Raw genomic sequence first — 27,201 nt, 5'->3', positions numbered from 1 at the left:
TGGTTGCAAACTTCTAAGAAAGGTTGTATAAAGATTGTTTTGACTATCTTTAAGGTTTTAGTACTAAATATTCAAATTCATTTACATGGCCAAAGCATCTTATAAATATATAATCAATTTACTTTCTTCACACATCTTAATTGCTTCATTATTGTTCATATAACCAAGTACTTATTCAAATTATTTCCGAAGAGACTAGAATCTACACCCTGCCCTGAATTCCTCTACCTTCAAGAACAGATTTAAACAAGGAGCAAAATCACAAAACATTGGAAGATGCACCATGTATATAAAGGGCAGCCCAATTCAACTTAAATTCCTGCATGGCAATGCAGTTGTGTTGTGATGGCTTCCACTGCATCCTGAAAGGGATTTTTGGCTACTGGAGGTCTCCTCAGGGTAAGGGGACATTTGTCCCCTTGCCCTGGGATAAGCCCCAACAGCTGCAATGGGTCAACTAGAAAGAAAAATATAATTGCAATAAATGAACTTGAATAGTGAGTAGTGAAAGAGTAGAAATATTTATATATCTCTTAGTACCTACCCACAATTCCTAGGGAGGTCACCTTCGCTCTTTGAGGACTCTTGGTCTAGAAAGTCACTCAATTTGCACAGAAACATGGAATGAAAAATAAGGTAGGGATTTCACCCATTAAAATGATGTATGCTCTAGTTCTCAGAATTCTTAAGAAGAAGATTCACAATGGGCTGTAAAAATATAATCTTCCCATCTGTGTGCTGTAGTAGGAAGATGACCAGATAGTAAACTATCCCCAACCAAGACAAGTAGCTAGACAAGTCTTTGCCAACAAGAATGAATGGAAGGCAGCTGCTAAACAGCAGACATGAAGTGTAGTCTCAGGGTATTAGTTATAACAGTGCAGTAAACAATGATGGAAGTCAAGAACTCAGTCAGCAAATTTATCCGCAATACCAGCAATTTACTCTCAAGATGAAATACCAGAGCTGATTCGGTGTATTCATTCTTTTCGAACATAAAAACTATCCAGCAAAAATAAGACAAATAATACTGTTGGCGTTAAATCAGGGCAGGCAACTTGTTTGAAATTGAGTGGCCCATCAGAAAGAGATTTAGAGCCAAATCATCATAGTAATGATATATGAATGAATGAATGACAGGACAGCAGTTTTGATGTGAGTGCAACTATATACATTTTAATATTCACATAGTGCTATTCTGATGAATTTAATGACATGTAGATTTTATGTTTAGATTTGACGTGTGTGAGACATGCAATCCTATGCATATCTACTAAGAGTAAGTTCCATTATAGTTAGTGGAATTGCAACCTTATATGTGTATGTGTGTGTGTATTTTGACAATAGCATTCAACAGTTAAGCTGTAAAAAAAAAAAAGATGTATACAAAATGGGACTGATTACACATTATCTTGTGCTGGGTGAACGAAGTGTGAAAGAGAATGAGAGGAGACATAACAAGTTGGGGAAGCAAAGAACTGTAAATATAAAGATTAAGAGCTTAAGGTGGCTGTGAAAGGTGGGAGAGTGTCCAGAAAAAGTTAAGGGATGCCTGATCAGAGCAGTGAAAGAAAAATATGACTGTAATGAAGGCAATTTTCAAAGTCCTAGTTTTGGCCTTTAAGGGCTCAGTCCTATTCAATTTTGTAGCACTGAGGCAGCCGTGCCAGCAGGATGTGCACTGCATCCTGCAGTTGGGGAGCAATCATGGAGACCTCTGTGAGGTAAGGGAACATTTGTTTCCTTACCTCTGGGCTGCATCACAATTACATCAGCACTGGAAAATTGAATGGAATTGAACCCTAAAGCCCTTGATGGCTCAGGACTCAGGTATCTTAAGGAATGCCTTCTCCCATTTGAAATGGCCCACCCCCTTAAGTCCCCCCTCATCTGGGATACCTCTCTTACATTTGCATTGGCTTTTGAAGGTCATCTGGCAGCACTGAGGGGAAGAACCTCCTCTAGATCAGTGCCACAGTTACAAAACCCTTCCTATAGAATTAAGATCTGAACTCTCCCTGTTAGCCTTCTGGCAGAGGCTTAAGATATTTCTGTTTACGGTGGCTTTATCCTTATAGTGACTGATGGTGGGTTGCTGGTTTTACTGTTGTATGTGGTATTTTAATTGTATTTTTATTTGCATTACTGTTTTCTGTATTTGGGGGGGTCTCATTCATAAGAGAGAAAGGCGAGGTATAAGTATTTTAAATGAAAAGTATACAAACCCAATCAAATTGGTGTTCAGCCTCTGACTTCAATGGGGTGTGGATTACATCCTGTGTTGCCATTCAGTGTTGTGATGAAGTGTCTCATTTAGTGCATGCTTGGCCTGCATGTGTGGAAAATTTGACCTGTAATAGCAGCATTCTCTCCTGGTTTTGCCAAACAAGCAATACTGAGTAAAGGAAAAGCAGAGTGCTCCCCACATAAATGAAGTGGTATTGTAAACAGATTACTATTAGCTTACTAGGGCGCAATCCTAACCCTCACTTGGCCCGATGCAAGTTCCTTGCACCAACCCAAGAATGTCACAGAAGTACTGTAAAGCGCCACTCTGAAGGGGGTTAAGCCAGCACACAAAAATGTGCCGGCCTCCCCACACCTTTGCAGGCCCTGAAGGATTGGTGAGTTGTGCTGACCAAGCTTGCTGGCATAGGGGTCTGATGGGCGTGGGAGGGCGAGGAGGAGGCGGGAGGGAGGTTTCTTAGGTGGGAGGAGGGTGGATGGTGGGTGTTCCTTGGGGCCAGCATTCCTGGGGGCAGGAAGGGTGGGGAGTGGGAGATAGGTCAGGACCCTGCGGTTATGCCGGATCCTGACCCCCGTTCCCGGACAGCATGGAGCTGCTTGACTGCTCCATTCTGCTTGAATCTGCGCCACCTCCTGGATTGAGCTGTCAATGTCTTTGAAATCCAAAGGATTTCAGTAGCACAAGCTTACTCATGTCTACTCAGAAGTAAGCCCTACTGTGTTCATTGGGGCTTACTCTCAGGAAAGTGTGTAACTTCTGAGTAGATGTGCATTGGATTCTGCAATAAAAATCAGTCCACTGGATTGTAGCCACTGCTTGTACTACTATTGTGATTTTCATCTGACATAACTTCGGGGTATAATTTTATAAATTGGAATTCCAGTTGTTTTAGAATCTGCCTCTCTTTTCTTTCTCCACTAAAGTTGACTAATCATAATATTCCCCTGTGTAAGAAAATGAACATTTAAATTAACTTTGCAGCTGAGAAGAGAGAAAAATCTACCCACACACCTTCTCTTTTAAACTTCTGTTTCTACTAAATGTTAATTTAGGATCAGGATTTGAATTATTTTGGATTTCCCAACAGTTGTTCAGTTTGCTCAAACTACCATATAACTGAAGCTGTGGATCAGCATATAAAATCCTTTTCTGCTAAAGAACATAATTCTGAATAGACTGTACTTCAGCAAATGATATGACAATGATTTTTTACCACTGGAATGTGGCACTGTTGTTTAGTCTTATCATTAATTGCCTAAAAATTATTAAGGATATTTATATACTGCTTTTAAACCAAATATTCATGGGCAGCCCATCCTATTAAGTGTTCTGCCAGCACTGAAACTTGTGTTCTGCCAGAGCTGGCTATCATAACTTAGCTGTAAGATGCACTTTGACGGCTGTAAACAGAGGACCAATGGAAAGGCCAGAGCCTTCTCTCATATGTCATTGCCACACTATCTGCCCTCCGGAAAAGGTAAATCTGCACAGGTGGGAGGGTGAAATGGGGCCAGAGGGGGTGAAACTTGTTACAGGTCTGACCTTGTTATACACAGATTTTTTATACATGGATTTGGCTCAACACGAATGGCCACTGCCAGTGAGAAGGAATGTGCTGATCCCTGGAGAAGGGGAAAAATGCACCCCTTTAAAATGCTTTACTTACTGATGTAGATATTTTTTATCTCAACAGGGTGAGAAAAACCCTTTAAATTAAAGGAAAATAGTCCTTTACAATAGTTAGAGAGAGGGCAGTCAGCTGACAATCCATCAATCATTCTCTCTCCAAGCGAGCCCCCCTCCCTTCCCCTTGAACATGTGAAAGAAAGATAAATCTTTCTAAGCACCTGGAGAGAGACTGATTATTGGATTGTTGTCTTAATGACTCTATCTTAACATCACAAAGGTCAGCAAGGCTGTTTTTAAATCACCTGAGCAAAGTAACTGTTTTTTAAATTGATTTGCTGTAGTTTGATTTTTGCCATCCACATGAGTTCTGGGAACAGAACCCTCTGGAATAATGAGGCTCAACCGGTATATACAAAAAAAGATCAACACTCACAGGGACACATTACACATTTGTCATAATTTGTAGATGGCCTCAATGGTTTGTGAATTAGACTTTTCATTATTACCTCGCTAGCAATAAAAGTTAAAAAAAAAATGCCCAGTGACTTTGGAATTCACACACTCAGTTGTATGTTACTACAGCTGCTGTATCAACAAGGGGTTTCTTTACATTGCAATCAAAAAGGAAGGAACTTGCCCGCTCTCTGCTTCATTCGATGAAATCAGCAGGGGGTTTCCAGACCAAAGAGGGGAGTTTGTAGGACTCGGTTGGACACATTTCTTTTTCATTGGTGGCATGCCTAACTCGGTGGTGGCTTGCTATTAACTATGTTGCTGTGGATAGATAACCCATATCGTGTTTGAATGCTGACATTATTGCTCTGCTATGTACATTGGCAGCAAAGGGAGTTTTATTCCCCAAGTGAGAAGCAAAAGGCAGTGATTACTTACAAGAAACTGTGTGTGGAGAGAGAGAGAGAGAACCCAGTTTTTAACCTTTCTTTTTTTTTAGAAAGAATTAGCATAATTCCTAAATTTCACCCCAGAATCTGTCACTTTTGATGGCCAGAGCACATGTATATGAGATTACTGTTTTTGCTATCATACTTGCTGGTTAAGCACACTGAGGACACATACATCATTCTGTGGCATTTGGCACTTTTATTTTATGTGGAAGACAAAAGATTGCTTGGGCTAAGTAACTCATACAGCAAATTGTCTCTTCCTCTGAGTTGTCCTCCAAAGCTCAGAAAAGCAAACCTCTTTCCTGGATCTTGCATCTTTTCTAAAGGTTCTGGCCAATGCACTTTGGTTCCTACCAACTTACCAGGCCATAATCATGTGGAACATGAATCAACGTGAACGTGAATCATCGTGGAATCATGCGAATCATAATCATGTGGAACATCCAATTCATTCTAATGATATTTGTATACTTAGAAGCTACAGCATTCTTTCCCTACTTTTTTGCCCGGCATTAAATGGCTGGAACTCCAAACACAGCTGTAGTAACTGTAGTAGAGCAGCAGGAGGTGAGAGAGGATTGGACAAGCAACAAACATAGGGTGGATGTAAGGCTTGTGATCCTGAAGCCTGGATCCTGACCGTATGAAACTACCATGGATGTGCAGTTTGAAGACCTTGACCCGTGGCATCATTAATTAGTGTGATCATGATTTGAACACCACAACATTATTGTTCTTGTATGGTTCAGACAGTAAACATGCAAAAATGGAATAAGAAAAATAAGACTCTTTCACTTTCATAAGTCCAAAATAAGAAATCAAAACTGTTCCTTTGTTGGGGGAAGAGCTGTGGCTCAGTTGTAGAGCACAGTGTTGCATTCAGAAGGTCACAGGTTCCATCCCTGGTTTTTCTGAGTAGAGCAAAGAAAGAGTCCTCTCTGAAACCTTGGAAGTCCACTGACAGTCTTTGCCGAAGATATGGACCATTGGTCTGGTGCAGTATTATGTCTCTGTTCATTATTGTGAATTCTAGATAGGCAAGAATTACAATTTGAGGTTGAGCTAATTTCCTGACCTGAACAATCTGGAAGTTTTTTTTTGGGGGGGGGGGGGCGCGGCGGCGACTGATCAATTAGAAAATATGCCCCCCTCCACAAATGGTTATGTGAATCAACTCAGGATTGGCATAATGAGAATAGTGAAAAATAAATGAAAGGAATCATATAAAAGAGACCTGAAAACAGGCATAGCAAATATCAATTTAGCAGCTGTATACTAGGTGCAGAAGGGATTCACATAATAATTAACTCAGCAGGAAGTACAGGTGGGACCTGTACAGTATCCACTGTTTTGGTATCCACTGATTTGACTCACCACTGATACCAACATCCACCTTTAAATGCCTTGTAACAAGGAAAAAAAATGCACCAAAATCCAATATCCAGTGTTAAATAATTATAATATCATTCCATTAGATTCCTTTATTCATCCCATCTATTGACTAGATGCGGTATAGTGTCTATACCAATGCATTCTGGGGTGACAATAGAGGAGCAGGAAACATGGAAATGGGTCTTTAAGTGGGAAGTGGAAGTGGGTATTTTTTTTCCACTGATTTGGTATCCACTGATTTTTTTCTATCCATTGTGGGTTCCGGAACGGAACCCCCATGGATAACGAGGCACAACCTGTACACTGTCAGGAGAAAAACTAAGGAAAGAGAGGGTAGTGATAGGAGATTCTTTTGCTCTTAACATAGGTGTATACTTTTGGTCCCTGTTGCGTTTATGCAACATTGGGCAGAAATAGCTTAATGTATGACTGGGACACGGCTTTGATTTCCAATGTGTTGGCTTCCCTAAAATAGGAAGATTGTAAAGTTCCCTTTATTATATATGCTCTGATTTACAGTTGGAGTATTTTATATTTACTAAGATTCTTAGTGACAGGGACAGCTAACTATACCAATACCCATTTTTATGATTCTGTCATCAATAATTGCAAACAAATGTCATTCTTTTACTCTGGTGAGTAGAAGCCACTGCTCTGATAATCTGATGCGTGTTCCATAAACAGTCAGAATTTACAGTTTTAGCAATTCTTCAGTGCCTTGAAATCTACTTTTTATTATCTTCCGAATGACCTTCTGTTGTGATAGCTGCATTCCCTTCCCCCCTTTTCTGTGCTTTTAAATCTTTTCATCTTCTTTTTAATGTTTTCAGTGTCCCTGTTGTTCTCTCTAATGGCATTAATTTTCTTCCCAAACTGTTGCTGTAGTTTTTATCTTTATGTTTGGGTAGATTTACTAGAGTGGATAGGTGCCAGGCAACAGTTTCTTCCACACTGTGACTGTTCTCTGTGCTTGAAGGATCAGTTACTTGTAATAGAAACTAGGAAAGTCGCCATTATTATTTACAGTGCTTGCTTTTGTTTTGTGGAATAGATTCTCTAAGAGGGGTCAGGTTTCAATGAAAATACATGTTTCTCACTGCATATTTCCACCCAACTAGGATGTTCATGAAACTGTGTACTGCCATCTTCTCAAAGGTTCATCTCACCCCAGAATGCATGTACTTATTTGGCAGCATCCCCACATCCAAATCCCCACACTTAGCATCATCCCCACGTCCCCACCAATTGGCTTGCAAACATACTGTAAGGCATATTTGCGCTTCCTTTAGAGGAAGCCAGGCCAGCGTTCCAAGAAGCTCCGGCCTGCAGAGGCTAACATAAGCCTCCGCTCTGGCTTCCTTTCTGAGGCTTGCGTCGGCCCTCAAGAGGTGGCGCAAGTCCGAGGAGACCCATAGGGGCCAAGCAGTCCTTATCCGGAGGTTATGGGAAATGTTTCCCCCTACCTGTGGCTGAGCTGCTTATGGCCACTATCCTGCGCTGGATACAGTGCAAGCCTCCTGGCTTGTCTGTTCCAGCGCAGGATAGGATTGCGCCCAAAGCCTTTTATAGAACTGGCAGATCTGTATCTAACAGAGGGCAACTGGATTGGACAGTTAGCAGACTGAGACCACAGCAGGATGTAAGAGGGATTTGCCCCAGTGCCTGCTATGATCCTGATATTGATAGGTGCCCCATTCATAAAGTTAACAAGGGGGGAAAGTTCTCATTGGTGCCAGTGGGATCTTTCCCTCTCCGTATTAAATAGGGTGCATGCAGGGCCTGATCCGTATTAGGCTTATGGCAGGAATCGATTTACAGCCAGTCCACTACGGTCTTGATCTGTTGAAGTCCTAACAGCTCTGTTTACTCAGTTAAAAGTTAAAATGTAGTAAATAAAAATAAATGTAGTAAATAAAAGCAAGGCCATGAGCCTTAATGCTACATCATCTACATACTACTACATCACACACAGTTTGTCCCCTAAGGCAGGGCTTTTCAAACTGGGGTGTTGTGACACCCCAGCCTGTGGGCCCTGGCCTCTGCCCCCTTAAGGGGCAGGGACAGCCTGGAGGCAGGGAGGAGACAGCGGCGCGATCCCTAGAATCGTGGCGCTCAGGGCTGCAGGGTCTTGGGAGCACTTACCCAAGCCTCCTGCAGCCTCCCCAGGGTGCGGGGAGCCTGGTGCGAACCTTTGTTCCCTGCAGCAGTGAAAGTGGAGCAATCTACACACTGTGCATAATTTTATAAAGCTCTATCATTATACTATGATGGGGTTTTGTTTTGTTTTTTGCTTTGTGTCATTTCCCCCTGCCACTAGCAGTGAGCAGAGGTGACCTGAGGCAAGCTACTGCCTCAAACTAGCCGCATAAACTCCCATTCATCTCTCAAATTCTGCTGTCCTCCCTCACCAGTGTTCATACACTATGTCAGCATGCATAAGTGTGTGCAGCGTTCTCTCTCTCTCTCTCTCTCTCACACACACACGCACACGCACACGCACACGCACACAATCAATGGTACATGCCTGCCAACCACTTCCCTTGGCCTATTAGGAGCCCTTCTCTTGTGTACCTGAAGGAAAGGCTTATCTCCTCTAACCTCTCCTCTCCTGTTCATCAAGGGTTACGGGTCATGGTAGGTAAGTGCAAAGTAGAGGTAGGCTGCCTCTGATTGCCAGATGCAGGGGAGGACACCAGGATGCAGGCTGTGTCTGTTGTGTAGTGTGTTCCCTGAAGCATTTGGTGGGCCACTGTGAGATACAGGAAGCTGGACTAGATGGGCCTTTGGTCTGAGCCAGCAGGACTCTTCTTATGTTCTTATGTAACCTCCAGCACCACTCCACTTTTTAAAAGTGCTGAGTGGGGACAATGCTGGGAGTAGAACCGATCTCTGCCTTCAGCAGTCTTTCCACCAGCCCTTACTGGAAGAGGCAGTGAAGCTGTAGGTCAGAGGAAGAGGTTGTAAGCTTTCCCCACCCTCCTCATTTGTGCTCTCTGAGCAGTTGTGAGAAAAAATTGGGGCCACCTGGCAGGTGGTGAGCCAGAGGAGGTGGCAGGTACCCTCAGCCAGTTGACCTCGTTCCCCAGCCCACCACCTGGCCTCAGGGCTAAGTTGCCCCTGGCAGTGAGGTTTCTCAGCCATGACAAAGAGAGACAGTATCTCTTACAGATATGTGTTGAAGCATGTTATGGTCAGAAAGCACAATAAAATAAAAATGCTGAATTTCAAAAAGGTGAGCCCAGTAAAAAAAAATTTAGGGGCAAGTGGAGTTATTTTATTGGTGTTACCTTCAAGCGCAGAGATGAAGGGAGCCATTCATTTATTCATTTATCCAAAGAGCATCTTCAAATGACAGCACTGGAAAATTATATATGAAACATTGAACTGGTGAGGGATTTTCAGCTCTCCCATCACTTTGATTATTCTGTATAATATCCATATTTCTCTGCCTCACAGATATGAAACTGCTTACTGCTCTTTATTTTCAGCTTTCTACTGAACAGCACATGGCAAATGATAAAATAGATTTTCAGAGGGCTTACACAAAATATGGTTTGCATTAACTACAATACAAAACAAATTAAGGGTGTATTGGTGAAGCCTGTTTTTCATATGGTTGAGACATACGCTTGTATAAAAATTACAGGGTCCTCTCTATGGGGTATTTACTCAATCTACTGTAAGAAATAAAAACCAATTGACGTAAAAACTTGAACACTGGGGCCACAATACTAGGAAATTGTCGTGTTTTGTTGTTTATTGAAAAAATGCTAGTTACCCAAAATTAAAAAAAATTAAAGATCCACAAACTGGATAAACATATATCTGAAAGAAAAAAAACCTACAAGAAAAGAGTTCTTTCGTCAGGCAGTCACATTTTTCAAACAATGAGGCCACTTTATAGTGCATTGGCAGTTATTTTATCATGTCTTTGGTGAATTTAAGGACTGACATGGAAGTTCTGCAGCGTCTCATGAAAACAGCAATATATTTATACAGGACTTTTTTACAGGATTGTCTGTTAAATTTAAGAACCTGAGCAGAATCTCCAAGACAGTGAGCGCACTGACTCCCACAGTTGCAATCCACAGGTCATGCACATATATTTCCCTTTCATTATCTTATTGCTTTCTGGGAAACCTTTGCACTTATGGTCTTTGGTGTTATGGCTAACAGGATTTAAATGGCTTCAGTCAAGATGCTTCTGTTTAAATGCATTGTAAATCAAGCTTTCTAAAGCATTGTGTTCTTCAGTGGTTCCTATTAGGTTATGAAAAACAGACATGCACACACACACCTCCCCACAAAATACTGGTTGTGAAAGACTGGGAAAGATAATTAATTCCTAAGTGGCTGTTAAAGTGGAAGGTGACAGGCCAGAGGTTTCCCACCAGCTCTCAGTTCGCCTTTCAAGGTGGATTTCGTTTTGTTTTACATTGACCTCAGTCTTTTGGAGCTATAAAGCTTGCTATGTCCAGCAAGGAATTGTGTTCCATAAACAGCTTGTGCTCCCAACTGATGCCCTTTGCTCCATCTCTTGTCACAGGAAAAGCCGTACCAGTGTTCTGAGTGTAACAAGGCCTTCAGTCAGAAACGGGGCCTGGATGAACACATGAGGACTCATACAGGGGAGAAGCCCTTCCAGTGTGATGTGAGTTGGGTTTTCCTTTGGCGTACTTAAATCTAATCCAGAGATGAGCCCCATCACGGGGAAACACTTAAATGTATTTCTAAGTAATAATTGCACATTAGTGCATAAGCATGCACTATTTTGCCATCTTTCTGAAATTCTTGATTAATTAACAAAAGGTGCAATCCAAACCTGTGCTGGAGCAGGCAAGCCAGGAAGCTTGCGCTGCATCCAACACTGGTTTGTGGGCAGCAGCAGCTCAGCCAGAGGAAAGGGGAAACTCTTCCCCTTACCCCTGGATAAGGGCTGCTGGCCCAAATGGATCTCCTCGGACCTGCGCCACCTCTGGAGGTAGCGCACGTCTGAGGAGAGCGGAGTGGCTTTAAGGCGCTCCGTTCTCCTCAGGGACGGGTGTTGGGATCCGGCATAACTGCTGAGATCCAGCCCCATCTCCGGCTCCCTTCGCACCCGCCCCCAGGGCCGGCCATCATCCGCCCTCCCCCCACCCAGAAACACCTCCTTCCCACCTCCTCCCCACCCCCCACGCCTATCTTTGCCGCTTGTGCCGGCACTGACACAAGCGACTGCGGGGAAACCACGGCAGAGGGTTATGCCAGCCTCTGCAGGCCGGCGCTTCTCGGATCACTGGTCTGGCTTCCCCGTGAGGAGGCGCAAACATGCTTTATGGCGCATTTGCGACCCTCTTATGCTGGTCCAAGGGACTTGGGTCGGCATAAGGCGCCCTTTGGATTGTGCCCTCAGATATTTTTATTAGCCTAGTTTTTTTTTTTGTTTTTTTTTTTGCTAAGGACCTCCACATGCATTGATTTATTTTATGGACTATGTCCCTTGAGAATGATTTGCACCATAGTAATTGCAGTTTGGATATTTGAGACTGTTTAATGCAGACCTCTGTTTTGTATAGAATGTCTGCCACATTTGACAGTTTAAGAGTTGGAGATTAATATGGACAGGATTATAATTTATTTTATTGCAGTCAAATGTGAATCTCTCAAATACATAATGACTTGAAACTGTTTTAAAAGAAACTGAGTGTATATAAAAAAGGGACAGATACTGAATTATCAGTGATTCTGAAACCTTGCATAAGGCTGCATTCCTGAACACACTTACCTGGGAGTAATTTCCATTGAATTAAGCGAGGCTTACTTCTGAGTAGATACGCATAAAACTGTGCTGTACGTTTTTCACTGACTTGCTCATTGTTGCTGAGGTTTTTGTGTGCTACTCTTTCTAGTTTTTTGTTGTTTTAATGTTCTTCAGTTGTGGTGAACACATGCTAAAAGCAGAATATTATTATTGTGGCTACATTGGGTGAAGCCAGCCCTGGCTTTTTTATTCTGCCATAATGGAGCCTGAACATTCTGTTGATTGTAAAATCCACACAATTAGGGCTACCAGTGTGAAATTAGGCAAGGAGAATCTACTTGATATTGAGCTTGTTATGCCCAAATTTCAGAAAAATCAGAGTTAAAATGGCTGATTTATTACTGTTTAAAACTTTTCCCTGTAAAGACCTACCTGTATCAAGTTTTTGACTGGCAATACGCCTTCTCCCCCATCATACCTTTCCTCTATTTTCATCTGTGAGAATTAGATAAAAAAATTCCATGAGGTACTGAGGGTGTACCGTTGGGGTCAGAACAATCCACTGTATAGTATATGGTTTTATATATGTATATGGTTTTAAAGACTCCAGTTAAACTCCTGTTAAAGTTTGGGCAGCAGCTCTCAATACGGGTTCATCTAACCCCACTTGAGGTCAAACTCTGCCTGCCAAGCGAATTGTGTCTGTACAACCCACTGCCTCTGAGCTTCTCCTATTGGCTTGCTCCCAGGTATCTCCCCTGCCTCATGCTCCATTGGCAGGGTCACAGCAAACTAGTGGGGGGTTCCTCTTGGCTTGTTTGGTTGATCTCTGCTGCTGCGGTGGGTTTGTAATTGCTGCAGAAGCAATTACAAAGTGCCTGCCGAATCAGTTTGCATGTGAAATATTTTGAATTTGTAAATCATCTTTACTGCTTAAATAGTATGGAAGTTAAGCCATGCTGTAAGCTGTATGTCATGTATCACCAGGCAATTTTAGTCATGGCCTGACTTGCATGTTATTTAAGCAGTAAAGATGGTTTACAGTGTCACCTATTGTGATCACATAAATGGGAAGAAGAGGGGGCATGTGGGGAACATTTAGATCAGAGCAACACATGAGATAAGCCATCTGTACTGCTTATATAATACATAACTTAAGCCATGCCTTAATTCCAATTTCCATATGTTTTAAAGCATGGATGAAATTTGTAACAGTCGAAATGTTATCTTGAACGGAAAGTTTTTGATTTTATAATGAATTCCTAAAACAGAAAAAGAAAGAACCTTGTTAAGAATACAAAATGGATTTAGTAAATGACTGATCTGAACTCTCTTTCTCTCCTCTTCCTCTTTTAGTTTATTGAGAGTGTTTATTTGCTCATGGTTCTTGATTAATATGTTTGGGCCCTGTTTTAATTATTGCTTAAAATTCAAAACTAATTTAAAACTAATTGAGAGTACAAAATAAAAGTGAGTCAAGCCACTTAGGCAATGATTTATTTGTGTATTTCACAGCGTGAAATAATTATGACTACAGAAATATATTTTGAAGAAAAAGGGGACAGAGTGATAGAACTAGAAAACTAGGGTTTGAATAAGCTACTTAGCCATGAAGGCCTATTTCTGTATAGGCATACACAGAATTGCACTGTAAAATGCTTTGAGTTAACCATTATTTCTTAGTTGGGCAGCTCAATCCTATCCTGCACTGGAACAGGCAGGCCAAGTTGTGCTGTATCCAGTGCAGGTTAGGAGGTGGCTAGAGGGCAACTTGGGGTAAGGGGATATTTTTCCCTTTACTCCAAATAATGCCCCAGCCACCCTGTGGGGCTACTTGGATTTACCCACTGAAATTGCTGGTGTAAATCTGAGTAGTTCATGTAAAGCTGCAGGACTTGGTAGTGGGAGTTATGATATGGAGTAGGCTGCCACTGCCAATCCTACACCCCTCCCGGGCCCAATCCACCTCCCTCCCACCCATCCCCACCCAAAAATGCCTCTTCCCTGCCCAGATGTCGCTAGAGGGGGGGCGGCGCACTATGTTTTGCAGAGAGCTTCCCTGCAGCGTGCAAGTGGCTCCTCCCCCTCCCTTCATGAGCCATTCGCCTCCGTTTCCCTCTCCCCTGCCCACATGGCTCCAAAGGGGAGGAGAGGAGCTGCTTGCACCCTGCAGGAGGCAATTGGCTCCCGAGGGGAGGGGGAGGAACCGCTTGCACGCTGCAGGGAGGCTCTCTGCAAAACTTAGTGTGCCACCCCCCCTCTAGCGACACCTCTGTCCCTGCCTTCATTCAAACCTCCCATCACCTTCTCCCACCCCCTGTGCTGGCACACCCTCTTCCAGTGGTGGGGAGGCTGGATCTGGCTTTTGCGGGCCAGTGCAGGCCTCTGCACCAGCCTAGCCAACTCCAGAGTAGTTGCAAATGTGGTGTATGGCACATTCATGACACTCCTGGGCCGGTGCTTGTGGCGGCGATGGCCTAGCGCAACCTTTGGATTGCGCTCTTAGTTTCTCATCTTTTAAACAGAAAAAAATGACAACCTTCTTTTCAGTAGCATTGTGAACATGAGTATGGTTGCGCATGATCCATGCCCAGCTACAGAGCTGCACTCATGCATCGAGAATTCCATAAGTGCAGTTCCTTGTTTCTTCCTGCCCACCACCACTCTCTTAACAAGTGCACAGACACATGTGCAGGCAGCAGAAGTCATGATGGGCACCAAAGTTCCTGTTGAGCCCTCTCACTCTGCGCAGTGTAAGTTACTCATATTGTGGAGCACAAGTACCTTGCAGTTTTAGAAGCGGAGAGCGCCTGCTTTGCATATAGAAGGTCCCATTGCCTAGCATCTCCAGGTAGGGCTGGGAATGACTCCTGATCGAAATTGTGGAGAGTGGCTGCCAATCGGTGTCAACAGTACTGACTTAGGTGTACTATTGATCTGACTCTGTATAAGACAGCTACTTATATACCTAGCTGGATGGCCACATGGAAGCTGCATTCAAATTACTTATTATCCATAGCAATTCATTGTACTGCCTGCATGCACTGGGGTGTGGTACGTAAAACAGAGCTCTGCTGTGCTTTTGCATTCATGTGAAATGGCACTGGATCATGATTAAACTTTTGAAAACACCTTATACAGTGCTGAATCATTGTTTCTTTGCTTCCATTAGTAATTTTACTGTGAGCACAGGAAGCTGGCTTGTACTAAGTCAGACTACTGGTCCATCTATTCAGCATTGTGCATACCACTTGGACAGGGATACTCTCTATCCCTACATGGAGATTCCAAGGATTGAACTTGTTATTCAACTTCATATTGAATATGCATATGCATATTCAAAATGCATATTGAACTTATGCATAGAAAACATGTGCTCTACCACTGAGCCACTTAGCTCCTCCGCAAAATAAACACATCTATGAGATAATATGTCAGAAGAAAATACAGTTGTTACAGTTTGAGGTGGCTCAGTTACCATATAGGATCAAATCGTAACCCCAGTCTATTTAGAGTTTCTTAATTCAGCCAATGGGTCTTGCTTCCAAGAAAAAGTGATGAGGATTCCAAACCTTAGTTTTCAGACTTTTTGCATCATCTGTGTCATTTCCTTATAGCAATTTTTGCTAATGTTAGTGTCTATAATTACATGTGTAGTTTCCACATGCACATCAAAGATGTCTATTTGAGGAACCATTTTGAAGACCACATTTTCTGTTTGACCTTGTTTCCTTCTGGTTAGGGAGATGATGTCAACTGAATGGAAATTGCTACCTAGCTGATGTTCCTGAAAATACATTATTGTAAGAGAGAGCATACTTTGTAAAAATGCTTACTTTAATTAGAAAATTGACTAATTTAAAAGCTAAGGTTTATGGGCTTGCTTTTCTGTTAGTTCTGTCCTTCCTGGGTTCTGTATTTTAGAATATTCCATTTTTTGAAATGCCTGATAAGGGGGACTCAACTTGTTTTTACACACTACGTTTACATGGATACTCACTAGGTTCACCTGCCAGCCTTTCCCTCATTCAGAGATTTGATTTCTAGAAAACCAAGTGAGATGGCTGGAACCTAAAGAACCTTGGGCCCAATGCTATCCAACTTTCCAGTGCTGATATAGTGTGCTAACAGGGCATCATGGAGTCCTCAAGGTAAGGGAATGTTTGTTTCCTTACCCTGTGGCTGCATCAATACTGGAAAGTTGGATAGGATTGGGCCCTTACCTCTAGGAACTAGCATACTTTAAAAAGGCATCCCCAACAGGAAGGAAAATGGGCAGTGCTTACCAAAGACAGGTACCAGAAAATATGGACATGCCTGGTAATCAGGGTTAACTGGAACTTATGAGACAGGTGGGTCAGAGACTTTAGAGCAGTTCTTCCTATGGCTGAGGTGCTAACATCTTCATTTAATCTGAGAGGTTGTTGAAAAATAGACATTTGTTTACTTTCTTTTGGTCCTCTCCTTAAATCTAAGAAAGAGTCTTGGAAACGACTATTTTTTTTTTCATTCTCCAGATCTTAAGGGCCAGCTAAACTCAGTGACTAACATAATTCTTAGGAAACATGTTACTTGGGTAACGTGAGACTCTTTATTGTTTCTAGGTGTCAGGCCTTCCCACTGTTAATATTAATTCATCAATTAGCATTGAGAAATGCCTTTAGTGACAAAGATTTAAACGAGATCGGGTTTCGCTTATTATAGTAAAGCACTTTTATGTGCCCCGGGAGAGTTCTGCAGTAACAGAAGGCGCTGTGACGCCTGCACATTAGGAAAAAGTTCCTTTTAAAGTATTCCTTGCCTGCTGAAACCGGAATTAAAAGCAGAAGCAGCTCTTTGCCTGTCCCCTCCCATCCTCATCTAAATTCAGCTGCATTTTGCTACAGTTTAATTGAAAAGTATGTGTGTTTTATTATATTTTTGTGTTCAGATGATAATATTGTAACTTTTTGCCCCTGTAGGTGACTCAAAGTAACACTATGACAGGAGAAGCAGCACCTGCCAACACCGTCTTCTATGCAACTAGTAAAGACAGGAGAGCCTTGAGAGTATTGGCAGAAAAGTGGTATACAACATGTAGAGAATAAATTTTACGAGAGAGTCTTGTCTTCCATGGAATCTAGCAACCATATCTGTCACTGCCTTTACTTCCCTGTTCTCCAAGATGCGCCGACTGAGCCCCTTATAAGAAAAAAACATGATATTTTACTAAAGTAATTTAGAATGAAAAACAAAATCTTTAAAAAATCCTAAAGTTGATTCCTAAAATTGTCTGCCTGACCTGTGATATGCTCTGGATGTTAATATTTCAAATTCCAACAGTGGTCCCCAAACATTTTCCACTGGTGGCTCCCTTTGGCCATTGGCCACAACTTCCCATTAGGGCAACAATCCTATACATTGTCTAGGGTGGTGGGTTTTTCATTAGGATTCCACAGCTCCCCTGACTGGTTTCTTTGGCTCCCTGGGGAGCCGGGGCTCACAGTTTGGGAACCACTGGATTACAGAATCGGTTGGTTATTTGTACCTGTGTGTAGAATTCTAGATGCTTTTCTTTCTGTCCGTGTATTTGTTGAGAAACTTTCAGCAGATTACTAAAATAACACAAACTAGGTGCATAATGAACCTCTGCAGAGCAGCATGGCACAAGATCATATGAAAGTTACACAGTTGGAGATAATTTTTTTTAGCCTAAGAAATGCCACAGTTGCAATAGCCATTGAAAGGAAAGGAACTTTTTTCAATGCTGATGGAAAAGGATTATAAAAATGAAGGGGGGAGGGGATGGATGGATGGTTTTGTGCCTCAAATGAAGGATTCTTAAAGGACTCTTCTTACATAGGTTGCATTCAGTGTGCTTTAAGAATCAAATGTGACTCCTACATACAACAGCTTTGCTCCTGGAGATGTAGTAGACAGCCATTTTGAGTGGCACCTTAATGGGCTTTTACCCACACTTACTGCCATAAGGTATAAAACGTCTAACTTACCACGATAAGACATCACACATAGAGTCTCCACATCTTTGACAGTTGCTGCCAGGAATGTCTTGTGGGGGCATGGAAGTTACCAAGTGTCATAGCTCTGAGTAAAATATTCTCCCCAGACTGAAATGTCTTGAAGGGGCATTCTGGAACAATCAGCTGAGTTCCTCTGTGACAGCAGGCAGTGTCCCATCCAGAAGAAACCTCTTCAGGAAGGGGAGCAGCCCACCCTTCCAACCATAGCCCCACCCTGGCAAAGCATTGATCCTGTATATCCTGATTGTTCTGGAATGCCCTCTGAGAATCTCCAGAGAAAAAGAAAATCCTTACAATGAGTTTCTGTTCTCTGAGAGCCCCAGAGGGCATTTCATCCACCTCCATGTTTGTTCATGAACCAGCATTAATCACCAACCAATCATAGATTGGACCCCAGGCTTCTGCCTCCACTGCATATGTTGGGGGTGGGGAGGTAGGGTCTTCGGGCAAGTTCCTTCTTTTCTTCCTCCATCCCAGTGTGGCACAGGGTAAGGGAAAGCAATTCCCCTTGCCCCAGGCTGAGCCGATTTTGGCCCCAACCCTGCTCTGAATGCAGGGTAGACCAGCCAACCTGCCAGCTTTGGGGCAGGTTAGGATTGGGCTGTAAGTTCCATCTTACTCAGTAGGACTAACTTTTGAGTAGACATGCATAGGATAATGCTATAGACCAGGGGTGCCCAAACTCCGGCCCTGGGGCCACTTGCGGCCCTCAAGGCCTCTCTATGCGGCCCTCAGGGAGCCCCTAGCCTCCAATGAGCCTCTGGCCCTCCAGAGATTTTTTTGGAGCTCACACTGGCCGGATGCAACTGCTCTCAGCATGAGGCCTGTCTGTTTGGCCTCTCGAGTGAGCTGTGGGATGAGGGCTCCCTCCACTGCTTGTTGTTTCACGTCTGTGATGCAGCAGCAGCAAAGGAAAGGCAAGCCTTGCTTTGTGCAAGGTCTTTTATAGGCGTTGAGCTATTGCAAGACCTTCATTCATTCATATAAGTTCATCTTTAATATATTCATTTATTTAAATTTGTTCAAATTTGAAATGTAAATTAATTCGCCTCCCAACACGGTGTCAGAGAGATGAGGTGGCCCTCCTGCCAAAAACTTTGGACACCCCTGCTATAGACTTATTTTCACTTCTCAATAGTAGCATATTTTTGGCACTTTTCCTCTGTCTTTTGCAGATCATATTTGCATCCTAGAACAACAGCAAATAAAAAATACTTTCAACTTTAAAGTTCAGAATATATTGAGAAAAGTTGCTTTTTTTCCTATTTCTTTCAGTCCATGTTTATAATTTTTCTTCCTGCATTCAATTACCTCTTTACCAAACCCTTTGTAGTGCTTCTTTGTTTTGTTTTAACCTTGGAAGTGCACATTTCTGTATTTATTTGCAGACTTTTGAAATGTATGGTTATAGCATATCAGGAGAAATTTACTGCTCAGCGAGGGATAGGTTTTAAGAGTGTGTCTGTAAGCAGTTTATTCTCATTTTGCAGAGATAATGTGCCATTGTAAAACTGTCATCATTGTTTGATTGAAACTCATTAGTAAGTACTTACTGGTAGGAGAATTTGACACGGCCCATCTGCTCTGGATGATATTCCCAATAAGATAAATGATGCATGTATGATATTCATACGTACACATTTATACAGATATGGGCATCTGTAGTACTTACTGGCTTAAATGTGTTCAGTTATGGCAACCACATCCTTTAAAGTTACAGATTTCATGATGCTGGAAAAAGACATTTTATCGTTTCCATTTGAAAGGACCGTCACGTTTAATTAGCACAGTTGCCTTTAACCAGACTGAGAACACAAACAAGATGGAGGCAGTAAAGGCCTCTAAATATTGAATACTAAATGAATAAAGAATAAATTAAATGAATAAGGTGCAATCCATAACTACCCTTGGGCTGGTGCAAGTCTCTTGTGCTGCTCCAGAGCTGTTGCAAAAATGCCATAAGGCACTTTTGCACCACCTCAGGAATTGGGAGGCCGCTTCCTGCATTGTTGCACCAGAGGAAAGGTGGGTTCATGCCAGCCTTGTGAGGCCGGTGCAGGCATCTGGGGAGGTTGGGGGAGGGCGGAACAAAGGCATTTCAGGACAGAGGGAGGGCAGGCAGCAGGCCGGCCCATGGGTGGCCCAGGGCTGAGCAGGAGGTGGAGCCAGGATCTGGCGCTTAGGCCAGATCTTTGTCCCACTTCTAGGCAATCTGGGACTCAGATCTGGTTACCCCACTTTCAGGTGGTCTGCTCAGATCTGCACCACCTCTTTAGTGCCTTATAAGGCATTAAAAACATCACTTCTGGATTTATGGAAAAACCGGAAGCGACATTTTTCATCTCTAGGGCTCTGTCTGAGCCCAGCAGAGACCGTGGACAGATGTTACTCTGGCACAGCCTGGTGTGACATCCTGGCCTATCACCTACTTCAAACTTGTTAGTGAGAGGGCGTACAGGACCCCCATATCCGCAGATTCCATATCCCCTGGTGTGCACCCTCTACCTGGCCTCTGGGAGTTAGCACATGTCTGTGACTGGCTCAACCGGCTCTTGAGTCATCACAGACTTGTCTAAGCTTTCGTAGCTGCAAAGCATGATTTTGCACAGCCACAGTGCACTGCCCTACTTGCACAAGCCACTGTTTATAGAGAGGCTGTTAAAATAGCCTTGTACAATTTGGGAAGACTAGAGAGGCTGTCCAAATTTTCCTGTATCTTAAATCATGCATACGGTTGTCTGCTTACTAATGCTGGGTGCTCAAATATCTTTCCATTGATTACTTATGACGGCATATTTTTTATTTATTCAGGAAATGTAATGGGGCCTTTTTTTGTCTTTTTGTTCATGCTTTAGGTTTGTGACTTGTCCTTCAGCCTGAAGAAAATGCTGATCCGGCACAAACTGACTCACAATCCCAATCGCCCCATGGCTGAATGCCAGCTATGCCACAAGAAGTTTACAAGGAACGACTACCTCAAAGTGCACATGGAAAATGTCCATGGAGAAACTGACAGCTAATTTTGGCTTGCTTGAGAAAGTGTCTAGCGCTCTCTTTGGAGGAATGTAAACTCCAGACTTTTCACCTGATTAGTGAACATAAGATGCAAAAAAAATAACTGTAATGTGTTCACATAATCACTTTTTTCCATGTTACCTTGCATTTCTCGTTGAACTAAAAAACGCCTCCTAACAAGTTTGCTTAGGATCAAAATAATTAACATCAAATGTACAAGATTGTGTTTGGCTTGGCAAATGTCACCATTTTTTCAGAGATTCTTTCCTGCATGTGCCCCCATGTGGTGAAATAGAAAGATAACTATGCCCTGGAATTGAAACAGTCCAAAAGTCATATTTCAGGATGTGGGTAAATACTAGCATTATCCTGTAGGACTGTGTTCATGGGTGATGTTTTCTCATCTAAATCAATCCTTTAAACTCACCTTTAAACTCCTTTAAACTGCAGATATTCTTGTTTTGAAGCTTGAAATCGTACATACTGGGGATGTTGTCTGGAATTTAGAACATAGTTAATTCAATCCACATGATTCCACATGCTGAAGAGCCCAGTCCAATCCCTGCCATGGTATAGCATGCAGCCACACCAAAAATGTACATGCTGCATGCTGTGATGGGGGGGGGGGAGTGGCGACCTGAAGGCAACTGGAAGATAAGTAAAAAACATTTTACTTATATCTGCATTTTATGGGTGTTCTCAGACTTACACCACCTATTTGGGGTATGTTCAAAGAGGGGTGTTTTGGAAAGAGGGAATAAGATCTGGTGTAAGCAACTGCTGCCAGGTCCTTCCCCTCCCTGCCTGTGGTTCCTCTCCCAATATTCCTCCTCCTTCCCCCTCCCTCCCTTGATCTGCCCTCTGTGCCAGCTTACTTGCATTGGAGTAGGTTAGCGGCCAAAAGCCATGGCAGTGCCTTGAAAATCAGCAGCCAATTTACAACACTGAACCATTGCTATAAATCACGGCAGGATTACGGTAAGTCTTATAGAAATCAGTACATGTAATTGTAGACTGTACTGCAGTCTGTATTGTAGTCGGTAGATTGCCAAGCTTATGCAAAATGTGTGCAGCAAAATCTTAGGCTTATAGTAAGACAATAATAGCAGCTAAACCTTTATCATACAGTGAATTTACTTCGCTAGTGGAGTAGCTACCCACCCTGGAGCCCAGGGCAAATTTAAAAATGAAGCTCCCCACGTTACATCCAGAGGTGATGTCACTTCCAGACATCACACCTTCAGGGTTTTTTTTTTTAAATTTAATAATAAAAAATATCCACCACCTCCTCTGGCTTGTCCCCCCCCCCAGCCCCCTGCTTGCCCGCTGAGTTCTGAGATCAAGGGGAGCAAGCGGCCAGAGACGGCAATCTCTGCTGCCCGTCTTGAAAAGAGTGCCATGTTTTACAGCACTTTTTTTTAAGAGGTGCAAATGGTGATTGTGGGGGGGGGGGAGTGCAATTGTGCAGGCAGGTGGTCAGACTGTTGGCCCCAGGCAGCCTGCAACCCAGTGCAATTGTTACTCCTGCTACCTCTAGCTATGCCAGTGCTTCCATCCTATTAAGAAGCATGCTTATTCAAACAGACTTTATTTTGATTTCTGTCTTTGGATTCAAACTGGAATTGATATGGAAATATTAGAATATTTTTCAAGCGCACATAGGATTATATCAGTGATTATTGATACTCCATCCTGAATGTTTCATCACGGTTGGTATTATTTTCCATTTGGTGAGTGAGTGTTGAAATGCCATATTAGCACTAATGCAATATTTGAAAATGCTAACATCTCAGGATGATATCCAGCTGCTGATTAACAACCCATCCTGAGCTGCCTGGCACACGGGGCTGCCATGATGCCAAAAATGGCTGCCATGGTATCCTGTGCACAATGGCTGCCTCTCTGCATGCCCCCATTCACCTCTCTGCCACCTGGCGGTCCAGGCAAGCGCCAGATGGCAGAAGGTGTGCCCAGCGCTGAGCTGGCCCAGCTCAGGCTTACACTGGGCTAGCTCCAGCACTGGGCCCACGTTACTGCCTTACGGCACATTTGTGACAGTGTGTGCTGGTGGTAAGCCAGTCGCACAAAGCACAGGATTGGGCCCTCAGTCAGAAACATGTAAATTGTTAGGGAAAATGTCTAACCCCATGGATTTTGCGCAGTCCCTAAATCCTGCACATTCTCACACTTGGAAAACCCAAACTGGTGCATGGCTAAAAAGGAAGCAAATAAGAAATCAGAGTACCACCATGGAAGGATGCAAAGATATTTTAATATACATTCCCATGTAGATAGGTCTTTTTTTAGTCAATTTACTGTAAAATTACAATATGGCATATATATAAAGAATATGAATTGCATTCAGTGCAATTCATCAAGAAGTGATAGAAATGAAAGATAGGATTTAAGAGTTCTAATTATCACTCATCAGTGTATGACATTGTTACCCATAAAATCGTGGCTGCCTAACTTGTGAATGCAACACATTCATCCACTTAAAGATGCAGATTCATCATCATTTAATAAATATGTTCAGTTACAAAACAATGGCCAGTCTGGCCACAAAATGATCCAACAACTACTCTAGAGTTCTCTAAAGATAACAAAACAGTACATAATGAGTAAGTGCCTGAATAACTTCCAAGCCAGGTAAGAAATATTTGTTTTGTAAGGGCAAGTTTACTGGACCCCCAAGGTGAACATTCTAGAGTCAAGTATTCCAGAGAACTTTGTTCTTGTTTTAGCAAAACCTATTCTGCTTTATTCTTCTTTGAAACTATAGTATCATAAAAACAAGGGTCTATCGCAGGGATTTCTCAGGATATGTGAGGCTGAAGGTTTTTCATTTTATTTATTTAAACCTCACTTTTCAAAAGAAAACACAAAGCAACTAACAATAAAAAAAAATTCTATTTTCTGTTCACATGAAATCTTTATACCCTGTCATGTAATCATTCTCAGGTGCTCTGAATGGAAATTTATTGGAAAGTCACAATTATAACCCTTTGGCGGGGCGGATTTGCATATTTGTTCAGCAAACCATTTGATACCTGAAACTGGCACTTTCCTCTGGTCCAGGACCAGTTACCAAATAATAAATCCCATTATTGTCAATAACTGTAACTGGTGGGACAGAAAGTAAATATGATGGCAGTTCCTGGATTTTCTCCATTCATATGACAGGTGGAGGAGTCTGATTTGGGGATGCATAGGGGCTGCTCAACTCCTCACTTCCGCCCAGGCAGTCTTCTGCTCATCCAAGCTCAAATTCTGAAAGTGAGCTTGGTTGGGAGAAAAGCATGTGAGAGGAGAGGCAAGCAGGAAGCACAGGAGGGTTCCATTCCCTTTACTCACGTATTCTTTTTGCTCTAAAGATCAGACACCTAAGCACTTCCACTGAATATCTGATTGAGGCCAAGCTGGGCCTTTAAACAAATGGGTCTCCCACTATCTAGTTTGGCTCTAACATAGAAGTTTAGGGATACATCTATATCAGGGGCATCAAACATAAGGCCTGCAGGCCCAATGAGACCCCCAGAAGCAATTTATCCAGGCCCTGTTATAATTGGCTCGCCCAGCTTGAAAATATGAACAAGATTTTCTACACTTCTGTCATTTGCAGCTAATGAGTTTCTATATGAAAACAAAGTGCTCGTATCTGGCCATTATCTGCTTAACGGTGTCCCTTCTGGCCATCAGCAGGCACCATGAATGCTAACTTCGGCCATCTGTATGAAACAAGTTTGACATCCCTGATCTATAGGTCTATAGCCGCCTTGGGTGCCCTTCGGGGAGAAAAGCAGAATACAAATCAAATAAATAAATAAATATGTCCCTAACCAAAAATGGGACATACTTGGCTAGTGTTGATAACAACATTTTGTAATGTAACAACATTACTTTATATTTCATCCATTGTGAATTTGTATTTGTCATTGACAAGTTGCGTAGCTGATTGTGTATTCTGTTCCTTTCAACTGTATTAATCTATAAGTACATAATTTATAGAATTGGTAGATCTTACATATTTGAGAAAAGCACTGTGCTAATTTGCCATCTACAACTTCTGAGAATCTAGGAATACATTTTTATGTGCTTTTTTTTTCTTTTTGAGATTTGCACTTTGTATTTTTCCTATTTTTCTTAGTGTTTCAGGAAAATGTTTGTGGTATAGAAAGCAAAATATAAACCGAGGGGTGCAAAAAAAAAAAGAACAAAAATTAAGATGTTAAAAATACACTTGTTCAATGGAAGTGTTTAATAAAATAAAGCACCTAATTTCAAAACCTTTTTTGCTTTTCATGGAACAAACCATATTCACCCTTTTCATGTCACAACTACCATGTTTTAACTACATAACTACACAGTTGTAGGCCACACAGCAACTGGATGGGTGAGGAGAAGACAGTCTTACGAAGTGCAGATGTTGCACAGAGACAGTAGTATAGCTCTGGGTGCAGCATGGTAAGTATTGCAGGTACCGCAACACGCTGTGTAAGTGGCCCCAACTCCCCTACAACTCCCTTACTACTGTAAGTGTGTGTGGAGCAGGGGCTATGGCAGCAACGTGATCCTCAGGATCGTGCTGTTGCCGGGGATGGGAGAGTTTTTTTCTTTACTTACTAGCAGTCAGCACCAGAGTCCCAGTGAGTCTGAGGAGCCCTCTGCAAGGCTCCCTGCAGGCTCCAGACATGTAAAAAAAGGGCACTTCTGCAGGATGGGAACTCTGGTCAGGTGACTTGAGTCCAAATTGCAAAAACATGTGTTTTCTGCTAACACTTGCACCCTCGAGTCAGGCATGTCAATGACTCCGGCACTGACTTGAATCAGAGGCCCCTGACTTGGCATTGAGTCCCCATGCATGCAGGCTGGGTGTGCTTGCTTACTTTTTTGGCAGTGTGAAAGATCTCATAGGACCATCATTCAGACCTATGAGCAGCAGGGAAGTTCCAGCCAGGAGGCAGGGAAGGGTTAATGTTTTGGTTTTGCATCGAGCAGGAGGTGGGTGGGAGACAGGAGCAGACTCTCTTGTCCATTTCTGAAGGAACCAATGATCATTGAATGAAGGTTCTTTCCCCTGGGTGAGTCAGGGAAGAAGGCAATTCCTAGCCATCCAGGAGAAACTCATGACATGGCTCCAGCAGTGTCATTGAAAGACTGGCAGGAATGGGACTACTTCTGAGTGGAACTGCAAAGGATTGGGTCATACTGGTAAGCCTCCCAGCAGCTGCGCATGACTCTTCTCCCTCTTGCCACTTCTGTCCCTGCTGTCACGCAGTTTGTCCCACCCCCTCCCACCTTGTTTACAGATGGGATGGGGACATCAAGGGAGTATTACATGAGACTTGTGTCTTTTCAAGTCCCCAGAACACTCTGGGCGACTCAGAAAGTCCACTGGTTAGGACTCGTTTTTGAGTCGAGTTAAAGGGGGTACAGACTCATGACAGACTCAAGACTCAACTCGAGACAAGCCACGCTGGATTTGCCCATCTGAGCACTCCCAATTTCGCAACAAAAACTGGAAGTACCTTTTTTTCTTTTTTTTACATGTCTGGAGGTGCTGGGAGTCCTGCGGAGGGACCCCTCATGACTCCAGTGCTAGCTGCTAGTAAGTAAAAAATCCCCCTCCCATCCCTTGCAGCAGTGTGATCCTGGGGATTGTTTTGCTGCCTTTCCCCCTGCCCCTTAAAGGGGCAGCGACTTGTGCTTCCCTGGCTGGTGGGTCATGATGCACCAGTTTGGGAACCACTGCACTATTGTGAGGTGGATCAGATATATTTTACAAGCTGCTGCTTCTGCGTAGATGTAATTTGAGATTCATTGTTCTGTCAAGTCTGCTTCAAGATAGATATTCATAAATGAACTTTGAGCTGTCAGTTGTGCTGACAGCTACACATGGGATTTCTACTTTAAAAGGCTTATAGTAACTGACTTTATTGAATCATGTCATTTGTATTTAGCAGTTATCACTCACTCAATCACATTATTGTGTCCAGAGTAAACCAGTTGGCTTTGTTCAGTGCAAAGCCATAGAGCCAGATGAAACTTGGAGTATCATCTCAATATATGGATTCAGATGGAAAGCTGGAAAAAATGATAGTCTATTTAGTATGCTTATTGAAAAAAAATTATATTCAGCAATACATAGATTTTTAAAATAAACATAGGTAACTATGTTTTCTCTACATTAAGTTTTTCTAGACTTTTGATTTATCTTGTGGTGGTGAGTAAAGGAGTCCACCTCAGCTCCTA

The 27,201-nt window shown here is 42.6% G+C and overlaps 1 protein-coding gene across 4 annotated transcripts in view; it reads left to right on the top strand.

The window, feature by feature from the left end:
* PRDM5 (PR/SET domain 5) overlaps positions 1–25,513 on the top strand; it is a 119,348-nt gene extending 93,835 nt beyond the window's left edge. For 2 of the 4 annotated variants that reach the window (XM_066632626.1, XM_066632625.1), the window contains exons 15-16: positions 10,721–10,825; positions 20,790–25,513. In XM_066632626.1, the coding sequence (XP_066488723.1) occupies positions 10,721–10,825; positions 20,790–20,954 (270 nt within the window). In that variant the 3' untranslated portion in view covers positions 20,955–25,513. Of the gene's footprint in view, positions 1–10,720; positions 10,826–20,789 lie in introns of those variants that run through there. The other 2 variants (XM_066632627.1, XM_066632628.1) reach the window with 2 other exon arrangements.
* Positions 25,514–27,201: the final 1,688 nt, after the last annotated feature.

Source organism: Tiliqua scincoides, chromosome 6 (assembly GCF_035046505.1).
Source record: "Tiliqua scincoides isolate rTilSci1 chromosome 6, rTilSci1.hap2, whole genome shotgun sequence".
Taxonomy (NCBI): Eukaryota; Metazoa; Chordata; class Lepidosauria; order Squamata; family Scincidae; genus Tiliqua; species Tiliqua scincoides.
This window is presented reverse-complemented; position numbering and strand designations above follow the sequence as displayed.